Source organism: Melanotaenia boesemani, chromosome 20, assembly GCF_017639745.1.
Source record: "Melanotaenia boesemani isolate fMelBoe1 chromosome 20, fMelBoe1.pri, whole genome shotgun sequence".
Lineage (NCBI taxonomy): Eukaryota > Metazoa > Chordata > Actinopteri > Atheriniformes > Melanotaeniidae > Melanotaenia > Melanotaenia boesemani.
The window spans coordinates 4,160,597-4,177,527 of record NC_055701.1 but is presented as its reverse complement, the minus strand read 5'-3'; the positions used below and the strand labels follow the sequence as shown (position 1 = coordinate 4,177,527).

The window sequence follows — 16,931 nt, the reverse complement described above, 5'->3', positions numbered from 1 at the left end:
ATGCCCTTAGTTTTTTATAATCGTTTCTGCAAAGAGCTGAAGAAATAACGGATTCATGAATGTACAATAAATAAGACAAATAAGTTAGAGCTGTAATCTCCACTGAATCACACTCGGAACAGATGGTGACGACAAGACTGAAAGCGCCGGGAAAACAAGTCAGAAAGCAGCCTGTCCTTATAAATACAGTTAATGTCCCAGAGGTGGCGTTTTATTCACATGTACTGCCATGAGATCATGTTAACAACATTCATTTCAGGCTCCTCCTCCCTCTCTGTTCCTGTTACGTCCACTCCCACAGAGGCTTCACTGTAAACTTCAGATATCTTCTACCACAGCAGGAAACTGACACATTAGGCAGCTGAACAGGTTCTTAGACGTGTTTCTGCTCCTGTGTTCTATTTGAAATCCACGTAAGTAGCTTTTTTTATTTACATTTATTGTTTGATAGTTTCTTTTATTCATCTTGTGTTTTTGTCAGTTAAAGAAAGTTAAACAGTAAAAAACATTGTAAAAAGTTGGCTACAGTGGTCTGTAGTCTCCTTCATTACATGTGATTTCAGTTACTGTAGTAAATAATGCATAGATTCAAACAATCTTTTTTATTTTCTCTCTAAGGTTCATCATGGTTGAGCTAGCCGAGACATTTCCAGAAGAAACTGAAGGATTAAAGGAAGCACTGATGAACAATGACCCAGCCACAGCTGTTCAGATTTTAAAATACTTAATGAAGCAAGATAATATTCCACTTAACATTGGAATTACAGGAGGATCCGGCTCAGGGAAATCATCCTTTGTTAATGCTTTTAGAGGCTTGAGCAATAAGGATGAAGGAGCTGCCCCCACTGGTTGTGTAGAGACCACCTCAGTGGTCACACCATACCCACATCCAAACTATCCCAATGTGATTTTATGGGATCTTCCTGATGTTGGAACCACCAGGTTTCCAGCTGACAAGTACCAGGAGATGGCTGGATTTCAGAAGTTTGACTTCTTCTTTATCATCTCAGACACTCGCTTCAGAGAAAATGATGTAAAACTTGCTCTGGAGATTCAGAGGATGGGGAAGAAGTTTTACTTTGTCCGCACAAAGATCGACAACGACATGCGAGCTGAAGAAAGAAAGCTGAAGGATCACTTCAATGCAGGGACGTCTTTGACAAAAGTCAGACAAGACTGCATTCAAGGTGAGTTATTTTGTTATTTCTGCTCTAAAGACTGTAAATAGTGCACATGTTATGGCTGTGTCTCCATTTTTCTGTTTAAAATCAGTTCAAACATATCAGTTTGAATATAACCTGAAAAAATCATGTCAAATACAACAAATGAAAGAAATAAATGAAAAACTGCTGATGCCATGTTTCTTTCTTTTTATTTCAACCTTTGAGTGAGTTTTAATAAAGACTGAGCCATGTTTGTGTGTGTGTTATTCTGTTGAAATAACACAAAAAATGACAGATTTTTTTAAAAAACATTCTCATTTTTGTCACACCAAAATATTTCCTTTAAATTAAATTTACCTGAAAAGAGTCTTTTTAATAAATGCAGGAATTTGCCTTTTTATTGTAAATTTGCTTGGATGTAATTTGATTTTCAGGATAAAGTTAAAGTCTGAATAACATTTTGTTTTTTTTACAACACAGGTCTTCAGAGCCAAGGATTCGAGTCTCCTCAGGTCTTCCTGGTGTCCTGCTTTGAGCGCCACATGTATGATTTCTCTCTCCTACATGAGACCTTTAACGAAGACCTGCCTGCCCTGAGAAAACATGCTCTGCGTTTTGCTGTAGTTGACATCAACCAGGAGATCATCAACAAGAAGAAAAAGGCTTTTCTGGCTGAAATAAAGTATTATGCTGCTATATCTGCAGCTGGAGCAGCTGTACCAGTTCCAGGTCTTTATGTTGCTGTTGATACAGGTTTGATGGTAACAGTTATCAGACGATACACAGCTGGGTTTGGTCTAGATGTGTCACCATTAGAAAGACTTGCAGCAAACATGGAGGTGACTTTTCAGGATGTAAAGGCTGTCATCAGGCCACCTCTCACTTCTACAGAAATGATAAAAAATGTCGTTCTGAAGGTGTTGGTTCATCTCACAGTCATAGCGGAAAAGAAAATGTCCAGTTATTTTCCAATTTATGGAGCAGTGGCAGCAATGAGCCTCTCTTCTTTCACTACTTACAAAGCTCTGAATTCTGTCCTGGACATGCTTGCTGGTGATGCACAGAGAGTGTTTAAGAGAGCTTTAGGTTTATAAAGCTCTGCATGATGGAGATATTTACTGACACTGAAAAGTGCACTGAACAAAAGAGTTGATCCGTCACTTCATATTTATTCAGCAATAATATTTGCTATTGCTAGTGAAACATGAATATCAACCCTTTCATGCAGAGTGTCCACAACAGCGGACACCTACTTAAAAGCTGTTTTCTAGTAAATGCATGTGTGGGGATGGTATATTTTTAAATAAACCACTTCAGTGGATACTAGCGAGTCATCCAATACACTGCCAGTCACTGAAGAATTAATACATAATTAAATGTAATTACTTAAACTTAATTGTAATTACCAAGTTTGCCTTACTGATAAACAATATACTTTTTATAGAATATAAGTAAATAAATTAATATAAAGTAAAATGTAATTGATAAACAAAAACGCATCATTGCACATGTCTGTGGAAATAAAATATATGTGAACAACATGTAGCACTGTTTATATGCATGCCTGAAAGGGTTAAAACAAATCAATGATCATATGTGTTTTGTTTCAGAATAATAAATACTTAGTAAAAGTTGCTTTATGTAATGCTCTAATAAAATGTAAGTATACACACACACACACACACACACACACACACACACATATATATATATATATATATATAGATCCTGCCTTGGAGTAGGACCTAAAACTGGTTATAGGAATTGAGGGCCATTACCCCTAGTTCCTATCTGTCCGAATGCATGAAAAAAAAGCCTGGTTCCTCAAAAGGTTATAGGATCCACAGAGGATGCAATCGGCTCTGCCCTCCACCCACCTGGACAAGAAAGACTCATATGTGAGAATGCTGTTCATAGACTTCAGTTCAGCATTCAGCACCATAATACCAAACAACTCATCTGCAAACTGGACAAACTGGGCCTCAGCACCTCCCTCTGCAACTGGCTGCTGGACTTCCTCAGTCAGAGACCTCAAGCAGTATGCGTCGACAACAACACCTCAAGAAGCATCAGACTGAGTACAGAGGCTCCTCAAGGCTGTGTGCTCAGCCCCCTGCTCTTCACCCTGCTGACACACCACTGCACAACAACCTACAGCACAAATCACCTGCTGAAGTTTGTGGACAGCACAACTGTGGTGGGTCTCATCACTACAGGAAAGAGGTCGATCTTCTGACCACGTTGTGCAGAGACCACAACCTCCTGCTGAACGTCACCAAGACCAAGGAGATTGTTGTCAACTTCCAGAGAGGCAAAATCCAACACCCATTACTGACCATCAATGGTGCTGCTATGGAGAGTACATCAATGAAAACCTCTCCTAGACCACCAACACTGCATCACTGGTGAGGAAAGCCCAGCGACTCCTCTACTTCTTGCGCAAACTCAAGCAGGCAAGTGCTTCACCACCATCATGACCACATTCAACAGAGAAACCATCAAGAGCATCCTTTCCAACTGCATCACTGTGTGGGGCAGGAGCTGCACCACTACAACAGGAGAGCCCTGCAGCTCATAGTGAATATAGCTGAAAGGATCATTGATGGCCCATTCCCCTCCCTGAAGGACAAATACACCACCCGCTTCACCTGCAAAGCCATCACAATCGTGAGCGATACAAGCCACCCTGCACACAACCTGTTCAGCCTCCTGCCTTCTGGTATGAGGTATAGGAGCCTCTGTTCCTGTACCACCAGACTCACCAACAGCTTCATCCACCAGGCGGTTAGGATGCTGAACTCATTCCCCGCTCCACCCTTAGCTCCTTCCACCCGGGTGACGGAAAGCTAAACATCCCCCCTTCACCCCCAAACAGAAAACTGAGGTCCGCACCAGCATGTGAGTCAGGCATGCTGGGCCCACAGATTAAGCTGCCTTCCTCTTTAATCATCTTGAAGGTGAGGCATGAGATGAGATTAAATATGGACCAGTAGTAGACCGAGAGGATCCCGAAAAAGTGTTCACCATTTTAAAAGAACTGTATGTTTGCCAGGACTCATATGATTCCTTACAGGAAGACTTGTTTTCAAGGAGACAATTAGATGGTGAAACCTTGTGGGTATGTCAGCTGTTACGCTTAAGCCTCGTTGTTCCCGCTGTGTTTTGTCCTCTGTTGAGGTAGTTAGCTTACCTGCGTTGCTGCAGGAAGTCCCCTGTGTACAGGAGCAAGTGGTTGCTGCATTTAGGACCCATACCGCAGTCTGGTTTGATTAAAGAGAAGATTATTTGTCTTGATCTCTCGGACGCTTTTCCACTGCCCCGAATCGAGGAGACCCTGGCCCGGACACTCTATCTGGTACCCAGTGGTTTACAACCATGGATCTTGCCTGTGGATACAACCAAGTTCCAGTGGAGGAAAGTGACAGGCCAAAGACCGCCTTCTGTACACCGTTTGGCCTTTTTTAATTTAACCACATGCCATTTGGGTTGTGCAATGCCCCAGGGACATTTCAGCGGCTGATGGAGAGGATGTTCCGGATCCACTCTGACCAGGGGAGGAACTCTGAAGGTGTCTTTGTGCAACAGCTGTGTGAACTGTATGGAGTCCACAAAAGCCACACCACACCCTACCACTCACAGGGAAATGGACAATGTTAACGCTTTAATCGAACTACGCACAACTTGCTACGCTTTCTTCCTCTGGATGAAAAATGAAGCTGGCCAGAGCACCTTGTCTCACAAGAACACATTTGTGACTCACAGCAGCAGATTCAGGAAGCTGTAATCACTAAGCTGAAGTTGTAAGGCAAAATAAACACCTGCAAAAAACAAATAATTACAAGTTACATATGGATGATAATTTGTCAGGTGTTATTTTATTTGTGCAGACATAAATCTACACATCTGGAAATACTTTTCTATGCGTTCACTTTCAAAGCATGTTTGTGTGAAAATCCTCCCCATGTACAAAGTACAAATTTTATCTACACTGTCTTACATCCTCTACTCTGTAACTTCAAATTCAGTTCACGTGTGTGTGTGTGAGAGAGAGAGAGAGAGAGAGAGAGTTTTTAACAGCAGAAAATTTTGACATTCAAGTTCAGATTTTGGTATATTTTTATCTGAAAAGAGACAAAAAAGATGGGAGGAAATGGAAAGAACAGATTTTCATTAATGTGAGATAAAAGCCTAAATTATTGTCATTTTAGATTTGATGCTAGAGACGGGCAAATAAGATAGCTGCAGATTATGGGGCGCCAAGTGTAAAAATTCAGTATAAAAGTTGTAGCTGACACATTTTCACTATTTATCTCACTTTTCTCACGTTTAGCACATTTTTCCTACATTTTCCTACATTTAACATAACTTTTAACCACATGTATAATGGTCAAATAGAACATCTAAATCTAAATTTTAAATCTAAATCTAAATGCTATATGTTAAATCTAAATGTTATATGTTATATCTAAATGTTAAATCTAAATCTAAATGTTTAAATCTAAATCTAAATGTTATATGTTAAATCTAAATGTTAAATCTAAATCTAAATGTTTAAATCTAAATCTAAATGTTATATGTTAAATCTAAATGTTAAATCTAAATCTAAATGTTTAAATCTAAATCTAAATGTTATATGTTAAATCTAAATGTTAAATCTAAATCTAAATGTTAAATCTTATATCTAAATGTTAAATGTTAAATCTAAATCTAAATGTTTAATCTAAATGTTTCGAATATATGCTAATTAACCCCGCCCCTTTTAACCTCAACCAATACGCTAGTAGGGAAACACTCGCTCGCTCGCACGCACACACACACAAACACAGGTCTTTACTGTGAATGTCTTTCTGCATTTACGAGCTGCACTTCAAAATACACTTCCAACCAACCTCTCACACCATTAATGGTAAGATGCATATATTTATTTTTAACTTTCTAAACAACATTTTGCGGACTTTTACTGTTAGCTAGCTACTTAGCTGTAGCTAACGTCCAGGGCAAATTTATCGCTATCACTGCCGTCACGTCACAAAGAAAAGTGAAGTGAACTAAGAATGCATTTCCTAATCCTTAACTGAGTAAATGTTGTAATGTCCAAAGTTTGTGTGTGTATTATTTAAAAGTACTCAGGCCATTAAGAGAAATCTTTGTTTTCTCTTTTTCAATAGGCTCCTCTGCCCTCTATCCCTTGACGAAATGGGGCTTCATCAGGCTACTTGAGCCAAAGTCAAAACATATAAAAACAAGATGCTTGCCTTTTTCTCCAGAAGCATCAGTCTTTGTCATACCCAGACCAGATTAGCTTAGGCTGGTCTCGTTGGAAATTTTTCCTTTTCCACATCATGGTCTAAAGATCAACTAAAGAGCTGAAAAGTCCGCAAAATGTTGTTTAGAAAGTTAAAAATAAATATATGCATCTTACCATTAATGGTGTGAGAGGTTGGTTGGAAGTGTACTTCGAAGTGCAGCTCGTAAATGCAGAAAGACATTCACAGTAAAGACCTGTGTGTGTGTGTGTGTGTGTGCGTGCGAGCGCGTGTTTCCCTACTAGCGTATTGGTTGAGGTTTAAAGGGGCGGGGTTAATTAGCATATATTCGAAACATTTAGATTAAACATTTAGATTTGGATTTAACATTTAACATTTAGATATAAGATTTAACATTTAGATATAAGATTTAACATTTAGATTTAAATTTAAACATTTAAATTTAACATATAACATTTAGATTTAGATTTAAACATTTAGATATAAGATTTAACATTTAGATATAACATATAACATTTAGATTTAGATTTAAACATTTAGATTTAACATATAACATTTAGATTTAGATTTAAACATTTAGATTTAGATTTAACATTTAGATATAACATATAACATTTAGATTTAGATTTAAACATTTAGATTTAACATATAACATTTAGATTTAGATTTAAACATTTAGATTTAACATATAACATTTAGATTTAACATATAACATTTAGATTTAGATTTAACATTTAGATTTAGATTTAACATTTAGATATAACATATAACATTTAGATTTAGATTTAAACATTTAGATTTAACATATAACATTTAGATTTAGATTTAAACATTTAGATTTAGATTTAACATTTAGATATAACATATAACATTTAGATTTAACATATAGCATTTAGATTTAGATTTAAAATTTAGATTTAGATGTTCTATTTGACCATTATACATGTGGTTAAAAGTTATGTTAAATGTAGGAAAATGTAGGAAAAATGTGCTAAATGTGAGAAAAGTGAGATAAATAATGAAAATGTGTCAGCTACAACTTTTATACTGAATTTTTACACTTGGCGCCCCATAGCAGATCCCTCTCATGCATGGTGAGTATCAGCACCTCCCATCAGGCAGATGCTTCAGGGTGCCTTTCTGCAGGAGGAATAAATAAACATTCATTTTTTTCACACTTTATCACACTGCTCGAATGGTAGCATTGTGCTGTTTTTGAGTTTTTCTTTCAAAACAACCAAGCCAGAAATCTAGGAGTAGTCATGGACTCAGACCGGAGTTTTAGTAGTTATATTAAGACAGTTGTGAAATCAGCTTATTATTACCTAAAGAACATATCAAGGATTAAAGGACTGATGACTCAGCAGGACTTAGAAAACCTTGTCCATGCGTTTATCTTTGGTAGACTGGACTACTGCAATGCTGACCTCACAGGTCTCCCTAAAAATTCCATCAGACAGCTGCAGTTAGTCCAGAACGCTGCTGCTCAAGTCCTCACTAAGACCAGGAAAGTGGATCATATAACTCCAGTCCTCAGATCTTTACACTGGCTTCCTGTCTGTCAGAGAACTGACTTCAAAATCCTGCTGTTAGTTTATTAAGACCAGAGACCAAAGACCAAAGGCTTAGGACCAAAATCCATTCAGGATCTTCTGGTTTGTTATGAACCAACCAGATCCCTCAGGTCATCAGGGTCAGGTCTACTTTCTGTTCCCAGAGTCAGAACTAAACGTGGAGAGGCAGCGTTCAGCTTTTAAGCTCCTCAGATGTGGAAAAAACTCTCAGAAAACTGCAGGTCTGCTGGAACTCTGCAGGTTTAAATCAGGGTTAAAAACTTTTCTATTTGCTGTTTTATCAAAACAATTTTTAAATTCCCCACACTGGAACTTTATTTCTTGTATATTATCTATTTTATTTTACCTTTTTTCTTTCTGTTTTTATTTAGTTTCTTTTATTTCTTTTAAAGTTTGTTTGTAATGCACTTGTTATTGCTTCCTGAACCCTGCTGTGATGCTTGTCATGTTTTATGTAAAGCAATTTAGAATTGTCTTGTACATGAAATGCGCTAAACAAATAAACTTGCCCTGCTTTGCCTTTTTGTCTAGAAGTTCCAATGGTTTTTGATGCAAATGTATTTTCAAATGTGTTTTTATAGATTTTTTGTTCTTGCTGATATTTTAACGGATGTTTATAGACTTTGTTTTTGTATGACTGCAGTCTTGTCTGTGATGACTGTTGATTTAGTACTGCAGTGCAATTTTCTGTGCAAGTGGACAGTAAAGTATTATATTATCTCTTATCGTCTTTGAGACCAGAGGGAGTGCCCTATCAAGGAACAAGGGTGCCTTATCAAACACATAGGATCTAGGTTTAAATGCAGAGTGCAGAGTGCTGAATTACATTATGTTAAAGTGCTAAGTGTATTATATGATAGAGTGCATGAAGGACATTGCACGATGTCCAGATTTTGATGCAGTGCACATTTCTCATACTGAGCCTATAGGTAAAATACAAGTAAAAAACACATAACATTGCAAAAATAAAACAAAAGAAAAAGAAACAATACAAAGAGAAAGCAGTTATGTTAGTTGTGAGAACAATTCTGATTGTCCAACAACCATGATTTTAAATGTTTAGTAAACAGTAAAGGGTGGGAATCTCACATATAGCAGCAGGTGTTGTTTTCCAAGTTTAAAAGGCACAACATGAAAACACCAGGAACCCGACAGTCACCTCTGGAACCTACCCTGGTAGACCGGTTTTATTTAGCCTCTGTGGAGGTTAAATTTCCCTGGTGGGATAGTTAAATGGTTCTTATCTTATCTTAGATTCTCCGGTATGGTGTAGAACCTGCCAGAGTTCACAGTTGGAGGTGATGCTGTCTGCTGGTGGGCAGATGTCTTTCAAACGAGAAGGTACCCAGCGCTCACCACAACAGTACAGGCAGCATTGTCAGTGTCCCGTGGGTAGAGTCATCTTTTAGTTATATGTCGGAAATTGTCGACTGGAAAAGTGGCAGCATGATCATCAACACTTTTAGTGTCATCCAAACTGTCAAACACACCATGCTGACCCGAAAGAAGACGGCATTTATTTATTTATTTAATTAATTAATTTTGGAGCTTGTTTGAAAGCAGTTTCAATTGGTTTTAGAGTCGTCTTGCATGCCAGCACCCAGCTGGTGCTTAAAGGTTGGACAGATGCAGTTTTATTTCAGTCACTGACCACCTCCTCTTCTAATTGAATTTTTCTGATGCTTCCATTCATCAAACTTTTTCCAGTTAGTTTCCTCATGTTTATCCAGATTTCTTTGGTGTTACCTGTTGCATTACTTACATTAACAAAGAAATTTGCTTTTGCATTCCTGATTTGATGAGTAACGTATTTCTAAGTGAGGTGTGAATGTGTCTATAATGGGAAGTTTGAGTTTTGAGAGGATTTAAAACTTTATCACATTGTTTTATTAATGACCAAATGTCACTATTCAGCTTCTGTGATCACATCATGACTTTTCTGAAATTGATTGATTGTTTCTTGGATAACTGCAATAAACTCAGTACAATTTTCATTTACATTTTCATGTATTAAGTGTTCAGACGAGTCGATTTCAGTCGATGCAACTTCCAGATTTCTGATTTCTGATTTCGCATGTAGGCTCAGAGTTGTTATCTCTTATAAACTACACAAACTGTTGATGCAGATTAGTGTGGAAAACTACAACCACAGTTTCACAAACATTGTAAATCAGCCTGCTGTAGCTATAAGAAAGGGTAAAGTACATGCAGGAAGAGATGTGCTCGCTATGCCAATTGCCATAAAATCATGCTGACAGAATGTCATAAAGCTCCTCCTAACTCCATTTTTATTTTGTAAGGACAACTTCAACACAGGTTTCATTCGATCCTTTGTAGATCTTCCAGTTGCAGTGGGCCACTTTCTCTACTTTCTCCAGTTTGAATTTAACTCTTCATTTAAAAAAAAATCACAGTGAGTAGCTGCTTCGTTTACACTTTAATGTTAAGACTAACTGGAGTAAAAACTTATGATAATGTTCAAGCTTTCTCAGTGTGATCTGCTAAATGTGTGACATTGCTTGTGTTTTGGTGTGACCTCATCAAAACATCAGTTTAAAGGAGATACTATAAATTCTGTTATCCCAGAAAAGCATAAAGAGATTTTAATACAATTAATCTTCTGTTCAAAGCTCACCATGGATCGTCTAATTGGACAAGAAAAAACTAAACATCTGAGAGACCTGCTGAACACTGACCCTGCTGCTGCAGCTGCAACCATCAAACAATATTTAGAACAGCCAAATAATATTCCACTAAACATCGCTGTTACAGGAGAATGTGGCTCCGGTAAATCCAGCTTTGTTAATGCTTTTAGAGGCGTGACAAATAAAGACAAGGGCGCCGCCCCAACTGGCTGTGTGGAGACCACCACCGAGGTCACCGCATACCAGCATCCAAAATATCCCAATGTTAAATTATGGGATCTTCCAGGTGTTGGAACCACCAGGTTTACAGTTGACAAGTACCTGAAGCACGTTGGATTTGAGAAGTTTGACTTCTTCATCATCATTTCAGACACTCGCTTCAAAAAGAACGATGTGAAACTTGCTCTGGAGATTCAGAAGATGGACAAGAAGTTCTATTTCGTTCGCTCAAAGATCGACAACGATTTACGTTCTGAAGAAAGAAGTCAAAGAAATTTCAATGCTGAGAATTACCTGAAACAAATCAGAGACAGCTGCACTCAAGGTGAGTGTTGTTTTTTTTGTTTTTTTTTTTATCTGGATTGAAAGAGAGAAGTTTTTATTTTTACTCTTTACAAAGGCAAGGCAAGGCAGTTTATTTGTACAGCACATTTCATGTACAGGACAATTCAAAGTGCTTTACATAAAACAAAGGCATTACAGATATTTAGAAATAGTAAAAGGCATCAACACATAATCACAATAAAATAAGAAATTACATTAAAATGATTAAAAGCAAGAAAGGTTAAAAGGTTTCCGTGCAGATTTCATGCATAGGCACATGAGAAAAGAAATGTTTTTAACCTGGATTTAAAAGTGTAACATTTGGTAGAAGTTTAATCTCCACTGGCAGTTTGTTCCACTTGTTTGCAGCATAACATCTAAATGCTGCTTCTCCATGTTTAGTCTGGACTCTGGTCTGGACTAGCTGACCAGAGTCTTTGGATCTAAGAGCTCTGCTAGGTTTATATTCTCTGAACATATCACAGATGTATTCTGGGCCTAAACCATTCTGGGATTTGTAAACAATCAGAAGGGTTTAAAATCTATTCTGTGACTGACTGGAAGCCAGTGTAAAGATTTCAAAACTGGTGTGATGTGTTCAGATCTCTTAGTCCTGGTTAAAACTCTAGCAGCAGCGTTCTGGATGAGCTGCAGATGTTTAATTCTCTTTTTAGGAAGTCCTGTTAAAAGACCATTACAGTAATCCAGTCTACTGGAGATGAATGCATGGATGAGTTTCTCTTGGTCTTTCTGGGAGACTAAACTTTTAATTCTGTTGATGTTTCTGAGCTGGTAAAAAGCTTCTTAGTGAAGCTTTGATGTGGCTGCTGAAAGTCAGGTCTGAGTCTATCAACACTCCAAGGTTACGAACTTGGTCGGTGATTTTAAGAGCCCGAGTCTCCAGGTGTTTGCCAATGCTGACCCTCTTCTCTTTGCTACCAAACAGAACAATCTTAGTTGTGTCTTCATTTAATTGTAGAAAATTCTCCTTCATCCAGGTGTTTATTTGCTCCAGACACTGACACATTAAGTCTATTGGACTGCAGTCATCTGGTGACAAAGACACATAAAGTTGTGTATCATCTGCATAACTTTGATAATTAATGCTATAGTTCTGCAATATTTGACCCAAAGGTAGCATATACAAGTTGAACAGAAGAGGTCCAAGGACTGACCCCTGGGGGACTCCACAAGTCATGGCCACTGGCTCGGATTCATAGCTGCCGATGGTAACAAAATAACTCCTGCCTTCTAAATAGGACCTGAACCAGTTAAGGACCGCTCCAGAAAGTCCAATCTAGTTTTCCAGCTTGTGCAACAGGATTCTGTGATCTACAGTATCAAACACAGCACTGAGATCCAAGAGAACCAGGACTGATACTAGACCAGAATCAGTATTCAACCTAATGTCATTTAACACTTTGACCAGAGCTGTATCAGTAATAAAATTTACACAGTGTCCTGGACGTCTGTAGATGATTAAAAATAGGATTTTAGGAATGCCCCTTAAAATAAAACTAAGATATTCAAAAGAAGTAAAATCAGCAAATGAAATTTCTTTACACTGGAATGAATCTTTAAATAAGGCAGCTTCTTCTCCCCCTTTCCTCCCGATTCGACATTTATTCATAAAACTAAAACGAGGGGGTGCTGTTTCATTAAGAACTGTAGCACTTGTGTCTTCTGTTAACCATGTTTCTGTCAGAAAAATAAAATCTAAACTGTGAGAAATGATGAAGTCATTAACTAACAGTGACTTGTTGGACAGAGATCTAACATTTAGTACAGCTAGCTTTATGAAGTTTACACTGGTCTCTGTTGTATTCTGAGTTACACAAGGTACAGTTAACAGATTAGATCCATTCACCCCACAAGCTGACCGTGTTCAATTCCTTATTTTACTAACTAACACAGGAATCCTACTGGGTCCAGGCTTGATCTCAGAACTGCTGTCAGTAGTAGCAAAACTACAGCAAGGACCCTGAACGCATCATGGCATGTTATCTTTGTTGTGAATTCTGCTGCTGCTCTGTGAACCTCCTGCAAATACTCCCGTGCCCTGGTCTGCCAGGACAGATGATCTAAGAGGAGGATGAGGAGGATGAGGAGGGGGAGCCCTGTATTTCTTGGTAGATGGTGGTCGCTGGGGTTCAGACCGGGATAGAGACATCCTTTGAAGACCTTGGGTGATGTGGAGAAGAGGGTCTGGTGAGGGGGGAGAGCTGGGAGTTGATCGCCTCTCTGCTGTGTCCTTCAGTCTTATCTGTACACTCATGTTTGGGTTTGCCGTCCCAACAGCATGACGCAAGTGTGCACCAAGTAATCTGCATCCAGTTAGATTTGGATGCACACCATCAGGTCTGAGTCGCTCCTTACAGTTCCAAAAGATATTGAAGTTATTAATTAACTTTATCCCATGGGTGATACATGCGTTTGATAACCATGTGTTCAGGCCAAGAAGTCTACTGAAAAGGTCAATTCCTTTACCCGCTGTAGGAATGGGTCCTGAAATGTAAACATGGTGCTCCAAACTGACACAGTCTCTCCAACAGCAGAGAAAAGTCTTTCTTCAGGATCTCGGAGCCAATTTTCCTCCTCAGAATATCAAAAGACCCTGTGTGGACAATAATCTTCATACCATCTGGATGTGAAGACAGAATGGTCGGCAACATCTCTGTCAGTTCCCTCACTGATGTATCAAAAAGTGTTAAATTTTCTGTCTTTGCCATCCTCACATGCTGTGTTATGGAGTCCCCAATCGAAATTGTGTCTATTTGTTTTTGTGTGGAGATGTCGATAGCTTCTCTAGTCCTCCTGTTTGTGGAATTATGGCCTCTCCTCCTGGTCTGGTTAGCCCTGGGCTGAGTTTTAGGGCTATTTCTTGATTTTTTATAGATCCCTGCATTACATTCATCATCATTCATTTTAATATGACTCAACACATCATATTTATTATGCAGTGAGACTTCAGGTGGTGGAGTGAGTGCTGGAGCTTTAAATCTCCTGTTGGATTTACCTCTGCGACGAACAACATCAGACCAGGTTCTGGCCGGGGTTGATGACTTTGGTCTGGTACCAACACCGTTCCAGAAGGAGAGATCAGTCTGATGGTCCGGTTTGGGATTTTCCCCAGCTGTTCCAGTGTTATTTGAACACATCTAAGGAAGTGTATCAGCCAGGTCTGTAGCGGCAGGCTCCACATCCGACATGCCTTCGCGTATGAAGATGTGACTCAATCCATTTGACAACTCAGTAGCTTGTACAGAAGCTACAATAGAGCCAATAAATTCTTCATTCACACGAATGTCTTGCAGTGTTTCAGTCCTCTTCTCCAGCTGTGTTATCCTCAAAGAAAGTTGCTCACACTCAGTGCAGCGCACTGATACTGCAGGGTTAGGACACATCATTCCACTAGTTCTCCGATGGCAATCAACTGAATTTATCAAAAAATATATTTGTTCCAGTGATTTATAAGTGACCAGGAGTTCTTGTTCCTAAATTTCTTGCCGGTAAAAATAAGAAAAAAGAAGACAAAAAAGAAAAAAATGCAAGCAGAAGCAGGAAGCGTCCGCACGGCAGCAAAGCAGGAAGTAATTCTACAAACAGGATCAAGCTAAAACATCTTCTAATAGAACTTTTTAAATTATATTTTTTTATTCATTCTTAAAAAGAGATTTAAATTAATCTATTTTTTATATCTTTAATCAAAAGCAGCATCAAAGTTAAGAACATCATTGAATCAAACTGTGTTCTGTTTACAACGCAGGTCTTCAGAAAGAAGGATTCGAGTCTCCTCAGGTCTTCCTCATTTCCAGCTTTGAGCTCCACCTGCATGACTTTTCTCTCCTACGTAGGACCTTAGAGAGAGAGCTTCCTGAACACCAGAGGCATGTTCTGCTGCTGGCCATGTCCAACATCAGCCTGGACGTCATTGAAAAGAAGAAGGAGGCTTTTCGTGCCAGTATAAAATATTATGCTCTTGCATCTGCAGCTGGAGCAGCTGTACCTGTTCCAGGTCTTTCTGTTGCTGTTGACCTCCCCATGATGGTGTATGTTGTCAGACAGTATGTTGTTGGTTTTGGTCTTGACAAGTCATCTCTTAAGAGACTTGCAGACAGCACAGGTGTTTCATTTGATGACCTGAAAGCTGCCATCACATCAGAACTGGTTACAAAAGAAATAACCAAAGATCTCCTCGTGAAGTTGCTGGCCCAACTTGCAAACGTGGCTGCATTACTAGCAGCAGAGGAGGGGGCCAGATTTATACCCATACTTGGAATTCCAGCAGCAATGACCCTCTCCGGTATGGCTACTAGGGATTCTCTAAATTTCTTCCTTGACATACTTGCAAAAGAAGCACAGAGGGTGTTTGTCAGAGCTCTTTCAGTAATGAGTCAGAATGTTATGTAAAATCATAAGTAATGGTGAATAAAATATTAGAAACATCTCTTCCTGTTTGGAGTATTTTTTTCCACTTGTTGGCTCCTGAATTCAGAAAAAAGCTTGAGGTGCATTTATTCGCTCCAGAGCTAAATGGATTGAAGAAGGAGAGAAAAATAGTTCATATTTTAGTCGTTTAGAAAAAATAAGACAAGAAAGAAACGCAATTACTGTTCTAAATTCAGGAAACAAAACGATTACTAACCCCAAAGAAATTTCTAATGAACTATTTACATACTATCAGAATCTGTACACTTCAGAGTTTTCCAAAGCCAACTCCGAAATTTTTTTTAAGATGGTCAAACCATTTATTAGACAAATTGATCAGGATGTGAAAACGATTTGTGATGCTGAACTTAAAATAGAGGAACTGGATACAGCAGCAAAGAAAATGGCGCTAGGAAAATCACCGGGACAAGATGGACTGATAGCAAATTTTTATCAATTCTTCTGGTCAGATATAAGGGAATTGCTATACAACGTATTGCTAGAATGTTTACAGAATAAAACATTAACAACAACAATGAAACAAGGTTTGATCATCTTAATACCAAAGCCAAATAAAGATAAAACAATTATTGAAAATTTAAGGCCAATCACTTTACTAAATTTAGATTATAAAATTTTCACACATGCCTTGGCTACAAGATTAAAAACTGGAATACATACAATCATAAGTGAAACTCAATCAGGTTTCTTACAAAGCAGATCAATACATAACAACATCCACATTGCTTTAGATGTATTAGATTATAGTCACCTAATAGAAGATGATGGTGTTATCCTGTTTCTAGACTTTTTTAAAGCTTTTGACATTATAGAACATCACTTTATTCTACAGTCACTGCAAAGTTTTGGCTTTGGGAATAGATTTACCAATATTATATCAATGTTGTACAAGGATATAACAAGTACTATATTACTACAATCAGGGACTACAAGAAGATTTGATATTAAAAGAGGCATTCGACAAGGAGATCCAATCAGCCCTCTTCTCTTCATTTTGGGAACAGAGATGTTATCTCTCTACATAAAGAACAATAATAATGTAAGGCCATTGAACATTCTTGGCACCCCTCTGATCATCACACAGCTAGCGGATGATACAGCTCTGTTCTTAAAGAATGCTGATCAGATCCCCGAAGCATTAAAAACTATTTCCTTTTTTTCTGGAGCATCGGGATTAAAATTGAATATGAAAAAATGTGAGATCTTAGCCATACATGGAAATACTTCTCCTTTGATTTATAATATACCTGTAAAAAATGAAGTAAAATATTTGGGGATTAATATTAATAA

General features: G+C 38.2%; 2 protein-coding genes across 2 annotated transcripts; both read left to right on the top strand.

Annotated features, from left to right (window-relative positions):
• Positions 1-268: 268 nt before the first annotated feature.
• Positions 269-2,573, top strand: LOC121630672 (interferon-inducible GTPase 5-like). The gene is made up of 3 exons (XM_041971085.1): positions 269-413; positions 619-1,187; positions 1,644-2,573. The coding sequence occupies exons 2-3, from the start codon at positions 626-628 to the stop codon at positions 2,255-2,257; spliced, it is 1,176 nt and encodes a 391-aa protein (XP_041827019.1). The 5' UTR covers positions 269-413; positions 619-625; the 3' UTR covers positions 2,258-2,573.
• Positions 2,574-10,109: 7,536 nt separating this feature from the next.
• On the top strand, positions 10,110-15,602 carry LOC121631564 (interferon-inducible GTPase 5-like). Its single transcript, XM_041972571.1, has 3 exons — positions 10,110-10,417; positions 10,635-11,193; positions 14,959-15,602. The coding sequence occupies exons 2-3, from the start codon at positions 10,641-10,643 to the stop codon at positions 15,600-15,602; spliced, it is 1,197 nt and encodes a 398-aa protein (XP_041828505.1). The 5' UTR covers positions 10,110-10,417; positions 10,635-10,640.
• Positions 15,603-16,931: the final 1,329 nt, after the last annotated feature.

Bases quoted from the DNA above. Each gene is read 5' to 3' on its own strand.
- LOC121631564 (XM_041972571.1), top strand. From the start codon at position 10,641: ATGGATCGTCTAATTGGACAAGAAAAAACTAAACATCTGAGAGACCTG. The intron at 11,194-14,958 runs GTGAGTGTTGTT...TTTACAACGCAG, and splicing joins CAGAGACAGCTGCACTCAAG to GTCTTCAGAAAGAAGGATTC.
- LOC121630672 (XM_041971085.1), top strand. From the start codon at position 626: ATGGTTGAGCTAGCCGAGACATTTCCAGAAGAAACTGAAGGATTAAAG. The intron at 1,188-1,643 runs GTGAGTTATTTT...TTTACAACACAG, and splicing joins CAGACAAGACTGCATTCAAG to GTCTTCAGAGCCAAGGATTC.